This window comes from Hordeum vulgare, chromosome 2H (assembly GCF_904849725.1).
Source record: "Hordeum vulgare subsp. vulgare chromosome 2H, MorexV3_pseudomolecules_assembly, whole genome shotgun sequence".
NCBI lineage: Eukaryota > Viridiplantae > Streptophyta > Magnoliopsida > Poales > Poaceae > Hordeum > Hordeum vulgare.
In genome coordinates this window covers 202,471,451-202,478,461 of record NC_058519.1, presented here as the reverse complement: position 1 = coordinate 202,478,461, position 7,011 = coordinate 202,471,451, and the positions used below count along the sequence as shown (strand labels likewise).

At 49.9% G+C, this 7,011-nt stretch overlaps 1 protein-coding gene across 1 annotated transcript; it reads right to left on the bottom strand.

The window, feature by feature from the left end:
* Positions 1 to 3,930: 3,930 nt before the first annotated feature.
* On the bottom strand, positions 3,931 to 6,243 carry LOC123429919 (isocitrate lyase). Its single transcript, XM_045113888.1, has 4 exons — positions 6,144 to 6,243; positions 5,822 to 6,061; positions 4,379 to 5,741; positions 3,931 to 4,271 (listed from the first exon to the last, which is right to left on the bottom strand). Exons 1-4 carry the CDS (start codon positions 6,171 to 6,173, stop codon positions 4,192 to 4,194), a joined length of 1,713 nt encoding a protein of 570 aa, XP_044969823.1. The 5' UTR covers positions 6,174 to 6,243; the 3' UTR covers positions 3,931 to 4,191.
* Positions 6,244 to 7,011: the final 768 nt, after the last annotated feature.

The window sequence follows — 7,011 nt, the reverse complement described above, 5'->3', positions numbered from 1 at the left end:
ATTAGGTGATGCTCTCACAAAAGACAAGAATTGAAGCACAACGAGAGCATCCTAAAGCATGTGAAAATCACATATAAGTCTAACATACTTCCTATGCATAGGCATTTTATAGGAAAACAGATTGTCAAGACAACCAATAGTTATCAAATGCAAGAAAGAAGAAAGAGACAATGTCAATCTCAACATAACGAGAGGTAATTTGGTAACATGAAAGTTTCTACCAAAATATTTTCCTCTCTCATAGCAATTACATGTGGGATCATATTCGAATTCAACAATGTAACTATCACATAGGATATTCTTTTCATGATCCACATGCATGCAAAGTTGACGCTCTTCAAAAATAGTGGGATTATCATCAACTAAAGTCATGACTTCTCCAAACCCACTTTCAATATCATTGCAAATATCATGTTCATCACGAGGTTTAAACAAATTTTCAAGATCATAAGAAAGATCATCACCCCAATCATGATTATTGCAATAAGTAGTGGTCACAGCAAAACTAGCATCCCCAATCTTAGGGTTTTGCATATTTTTAGCATGATTGTCACTAATAGAATTTATAGTGAAACCATTGCAATCATGCTTTTCATCCAAGGAGCCCTCGTGAATCACTTCATAAATTTATTCCTCACAATTTTCAGATTCACGCATCTCAAGCAAAACTCCATAAAAATAGTCAAGTGCCCTCAACTTACTAGCAATATATAATTGGATCTCTTAAAGAGATTAGCAAGTGGGTGAGGATCCATATCACTAGATTTTCAGCAAGCGAAGATGCAAGCATAATGAAGGCACATGGCACACAAGCGAACAGAAAGCAAGCGAGAGAAAAGGGCGAACGAAAAGGCAAACAAAAAAGAAAAGAAAAAGGCAAATGAAAACGGCAAATGTGAAGTGGGGGAGAGGAAAACGAGAGGCAACTGGCAAAAAAGTAAATGCAAGAGATGAGTTTGTGATACCTACTTGGATAGATCTCTCCTTCCCCGGCAACGGCGCCACAAATACTTCTGCTACTGCAACAAAAGACCTTCCAACGGCGCCAGAAACGTGCTACGGCACCTGGAGTCCTTCTGCTACGGCTACGCCTTAAGGGACTTCCTAGGCAAATATGCAAAGGATTTCCCCCGTGGCCTTGGAGCCTTGCGTTGGTTTTCCCTCAAAGCGGAAAGGGTGATGTAGCGCAGCGGTGGTAAGTATTTCCCTCAGTTTGAGAACCAAGGTATCGATCCAGTGAAGGAGTATCACAAGTGCCTGCACAAACACAAAAAGCTTGCTCCCAATGCTATGAAGGGGTTGTAAATCCCTTATAGATTGTTCGCCAAGTGAGAAATGAAAGCAACAAAGTAACAAAGCAAAGTAAAAGCGAAAGTGGAAACGATAGATGTGAATAGACCCGGGGCCGTAGTGTTTACTAGTGGCTTCTCTCATGAAAGCAAGTAGACGGTGGGTGAACAAATTACTGTCGAGAAACTGATAGAACCGCGCAAAGTCGTGACGTCATCTATGGCAATGATTATATCTATAGGCATCACGTCCAAAACAAGTAGACCGATACTTTCTGCATCTACTACTATTACTCCACACGTCGACCGCTATCGAGCATGCATCTAGTGTATTAAGTCCAAAAGAACAGAGTAACGCATTAAGCAAGATGACATGATGTAGATGGACAATCTCATATCTAAGACAAAGCCCACCTTGTTACCCTTGATGGCAACTACACGATGTGTGCCTTGCTGCCCCTACTGTCACTGGGAAAGGTCACCACACGGTAAGAACCCAAAACCAAGCACTTCTCCCATTGCAAGAATCATAGATCTAGTTGGCCAAACAAAACCCAAGACTCGGAGAGACTTACAAGGATATCAAATCATGCATATAAGAAATCAACAAAGACTCAAATATAAATCATAGATAATCTGATCACAAATCCACAATTCATCAGATCTCGACAAACACACCGCCAAAGAGGATTACATCGGATAGATCTCCATGAAGATCATGGAGAACTTTGTATTGAAGTTCCAAGAGAGAGGAGAAGCCATCTAGCTACTAACTACGGACCCGTAGGTCTGAAGTGAACTACTCACGAGTCATTGGAGGGGCGATGATGTTGATGTAGAAGCCCTCCAACTCCAAAGTCCCCTCCGGCAGGGCATCGGGAAGGGTCTCCAGATGAGATCTCGCGGAAACGGAAGCTTGCGGCGGCGGAAAAGTATTTTCATGGATCCCTTGATTTTTTCTATATTTTAGGGAATACATAGGCGAAGGAGCTAGGTCAGGGGGGGCCAGGGAGGCCACAAGCCTGCTGGCCGCCGCCCCTGGTGGCGGATAGGGGGCTTCTGGCCCCCCTGTAGACCTCCTGGCTTGGCCCTCAAGCCCCCTGATCTTCTTCCGTTCGGAAAAAATTTATTTCGGGGATTTTATTCCGTTTGGACTTCGTTCCAAAATCAGATCTGAAAAGAGCCAAAAACACAGAAAAAACAGGAACCGGCACTTGCATTGAATTATAAGTTAGTCCCAAAAAAGATATAAAAGGTACATAAAACATCCAAAGATGACAAGATAAGAGCATGAAACCATCAAAAATTATAGATACGTTTGAGACCTATCAGACCTCCTATATATACTACTTATCGTGGTCGGCCAAAGACACACCGAAAAACATCTAGAGTTTTGCCTCGTCTCACAACTTGCGCCGCCATCGTAGTCTACCTCATCCCGAGTGCCGGCGTCCAACGGCAAACGGGAGAGCAGGTCTCTGGAACAAGTCGCCTTTGTGATCCTGTACGGGAGAGGGCGAATTAGGTTTTTGGGAAGCGCTCTACGCGACTGCTTGCTACTTCCACAACGGGTCGTCTACCTAGCAAGTCGGGCGGTGCTGCGTATCGTTGCCTCAAGCGTCATCTACTTCGTCCCATCATCGCCAACGTCATCATCAACACCGTAGCTGCACCGAACACATCTGCTTCATCTACAAACATTCGGTACGTCCGTCGTGATCCCTTTGGTTTAATGAACATGTTAGATGCGTACGTTTTGCTATACGGTGTTGCTGCTATTCATGTTGTCTACTGCATCTAGTATGTTAGAGTTTCACATGTTAGTAGCTAGTATCGTCATGCTTTATATTCTGGAATTAATCATGGAAATTGTGCCTAATTACTCAACAATTCAATAGCCGGCGCCCATATCGTCGTTTCCTTCATGAAGACATCATCGAGGTGAAGCTCCCAACTCCACCCAATACCTCTGGAGGAAACCCTAGATCAGCAGATCAGATGACGGCGGCACTCTTGTGTCGTTTCCCCCTAAGGGGCGTCATTCTTGAAGATGTACGCGGGCTCGAGGGACAAGTGTATGGCATCTTTGGTGGAGCGGTGCTTCATCCTACATATTCATGGCGGTGGATCTCAACGGCGTGGAGCAGTGGAGGTTCGGCGTCCCATATGTGGTGATGAACTCATGCAGGAGGACGACGATTCTAGCATCATGGTGACGTCGATGGAAGAGAGGCCTCGCAAGGTCAATGCATTAGTACCTGCTCTGAGGATGGATCGATGAAAGACGGTGGTGACGGCCCTTGCAGCGTGTACGTTGGTGCCCACTCGGAGTGCGCCAGACCGGTGTGTTACCCAGTCCTGGCGTTGAGGCTTGGATGGGGTATCCGGCTTTAGATATTAGGCTTTGGTGTGATGTGTGTTTGGTATTTGGTCCGGACATTCGGCACCCCCTCATCAAGGGATAGGAGTAGCGGCATGTGTTGCCAAGATGATGGCCTCAAACTTACTGATATATTACTTTATAAGGTCTTAATGAATAATTAATAAAATAGTTGCATGCATCGTCCACATGCAAACGCCGTACATCCTCCTTTTTCTAAAAAAATAAAAACTCTTTTGTTTGAGTTGACATACACAAGAGTTTCAACGGCAATTGGACTTGTCCATTTTATTGACAAGCTGAATGACATCGTCAATACAGTTTACCCCAATTTTACATACCGAATTGGAGACTATAATTCATAGGAGTATATAGCTAGGCAATGGTTAAATCCTCCATGCCAATTATAGTGATCGATTCGTAAAGTATCTATTTCCAGAGTTGATGTGACCTGATGGCACTTTTATTATATCCAATTATCTTGGAGCTTTCTTCTTAATCATTATTCCTTCTCAACCTTCATCACATCCTGGACTTGGCAAGAACATGTTGAGTACTGCTCTCACTTCCAGGCTTAGTCCAGAACTGCTCTTCAGTAGCTCCTGCAAGGAACACCAACATTTAGTTAAAATGTTAGTAAAACAAAAGGAGCAAATAACGAGATAAAAAAACTCTGAAAACTTGGTCACTAGGTTTCATGGCAACTTGCCTTTTCCCATGGCTGCGGTTGAGGACATGCCGCCCTGCACGGTCTTGAGCACCCTATCATAGAAGTTGGCACCCGACCACTTCTGGTGCTCCAGAGTCTCCACTCCATTCCTCCTCTCCTCCCGCTGGATCCTCTCCACGTAGGCCAGCATGCCGCGCCGGGCGAAGTCCCGCGCGAACGTGTCGGTGACGAGCGCGTCGGCGTGGAACCCGGCCAGCGTGATGAACTGCCATACGTAGCCGAGCTTGGCGACATGCGGGATGAACGCCGCCATGTCGGCGTCCGTCATGCCTGACGCGTCCCAGTTGAAGGACGGCGAGAGGTTGTACGCCAGCATCGCCTCCGGGAAAGTCGCCCTCACGCCCTCGGCGAAGGCCGTGCACTCGGCGATGTTTGGGCTCGACGTCTCCATCCAGAGCACGTCGGCATGCGGCGCGAAGGCGCGCCCGCGGACCACGGCCGACGCCACGGAGCCCTGGAAGCGGTAGAACCCTTCCCTGGTTCGTGGCAGATCCCAGTCCCAGAACACGGACCCGACCCCCAGGCTCGCGGCGATGTCGCGCGCTTGCTCGTGGGACACGCACTTGTCGTAGCTGGTGGCGTTGCTCCACTCCTGGAGCTTACGTTGCTTGTCCATGTCGGTGGCGTTGAGGCTCGCGATGGCGTCCTTGACGCACTCTGAGAAGGTTTTGAGCTGCGCCGTGGCGGTCCACTCGTCCTCGATGGCCTGCAGCTCCCTCCCGTTCTTGCCCGCCGACATGGCGTCGGAGAGCATGGTCGTGAGGCTCCGGTTTTTGAGTCGCGGGTTCGTTGCGCCAAGGATGAACTGGTGGTCGCGCGCGTCGATGTTGGTCTGGATGAGCGTCGCGGCGACGGCGTCGGTGCGGGCAACGAGGACGGTCTCGACGCCCATGATGTCGAACTGCAGCCGAGCGGCGACGAGGCGGTTGACGTGCTCCGAGACGGCGACGAGCACCTTCCCCGCCATGTGGCCGCACTTCTTGGTCACCGACGACTGGTCCTCCAGGTGGACCCCGGCTGCCCCGCGCTCGACGAAGAGCTTGCAGAGCTTGACAGTGGCAGTGGCGCCGCCGAAGCCAGTGTCGCCGTCGGCGATGATGGGCTTGAGGAAGTCCACGAAAGGCGCGTGGGCGCGCTCCGCGCGGGGCAGAGACATGCGCGCCTCCTGCTGCTTCCGGTCGTGGTACTGCTGGGCGAAGAAGAGGTGCTCCACCTTGTTGGGCACGGTGTCGTAGGGGTAGTCCGCGAGGTCCGGCCCCGGCTCGTTCGTGGAGGTGTGCGTGGACGAGCACTGCCACCCGGACACGTAGATGGTGTCCAGATGCTTGGCCATCATCGTCACCTGCACGAAAAAAAAAAATCTTGAGCGAGACGCACAGAAGTCGACGAACGGATCATGGGATAAGGAACTGCGGCGCGTGCCTGCACGGGGTCGAGCGCGCCGAACGTGCGCGAGGCGGTACCGCCGGCCTGGTGGGCCTTGAGCGTGCGCCAGAGCTTCTTGGCCATTTCGCCGGAGGCGTAGCTCTGGCGGAGCGTGCCGCGGAGGAGGACGACGTCGCGGGCGGTGTAGGGGCGCTTGGTCAGCCGGAACCGCTCCGTGTTCCACCACGCCCCCACCTCGGCCACCTCCGCCTCGAACCGACCTTCCTCCTCCATGATCTGCACGTACACGTCCATCACATAAGAAAGCCTGGCCAACATCACACACTCGGCTGCACTTCAAACATGCATCGACACTAACCAAAGAAGGGGCGGAGAACGGCGACGCCATGGCTTTGAACTCTGGCCGCCGAGCTCTGCTATGCACCTGTGTGGGATAGGACTAGGAGGATCAAACAAGTGCAAGTGCGTGCATGGCTGCTTCGCCTCGGAATCCCACCCTATTTATAGGGACGGGCGACGTCTCGAAAGATGATAACAAGGAATTCATGCGTGCCTGCATGGTGCATGGTAGCGTGTGGCCTAATGAGATCTTTTTTTTTTTTTTTTTTTGAGGGTAGATCTCGTTCAGGTTCGATGCTTATCGTGGGGACTTCGCATGCAGCCGGGCAGCCGAGCGTCGCAGCCGTGAGTGGTTATGGCCGCTACGTCGACGGCACCGTGGTGTCCAGGATTTCGATCGGTTACGCGAAAGGACAAAATTTTATCCACGCGTATTTTGGACAGTTCCAGCGGTTAGAACTGGATGCACATAAGCTGAGATCGGTTGCGTGCGTGCTACTCCTATCATCTCAAAACTGAATTTCGATCCTATGGCTTCTTCAACTGACGTCAAGACATCAAGTTGCCTATTTCCTAGAACAACATATGGTTTCTGCTCATTTTCTGATGCCAAATTCAGAATGAAACTCGGAAACATACTGTTTACGCACTTAGCAGACCATTAGGGGGCCTTCCATGGGCTATATCCACTAAGGTTTGACTAAGGTATGGGCCATAACCATGCTTCAGACTGCGCCAACTTTTTTAACTAAATGGGTTTCTGTTGGGCCATGTCACATGTCTTCTCATGAATGAGGGAGCTACAAACGAGCGAGTTCTTGTTCGGGAGCCTCGCAAAAGGTCACTTGGAAGTGGGCTGAAAGCGCGTCATTTGGTGTGTTTTCAGC

Coding starts and splice junctions, on each gene's coding strand:
- LOC123429919 (XM_045113888.1), bottom strand. CDS start 6,173: ATGGCGTCGCCGTTCTCCGCCCCTTCTTTG. Junction 6,062..6,143: donor CGTTCTCCGCCCCTTCTTTG/GTTAGTGTCGAT, acceptor GTGTACGTGCAG/ATCATGGAGGAGGAAGGTCG. Junction 4,272..4,378: donor AACCGCAGCCATGGGAAAAG/GCAAGTTGCCAT, acceptor TGTTCCTTGCAG/GAGCTACTGAAGAGCAGTTC.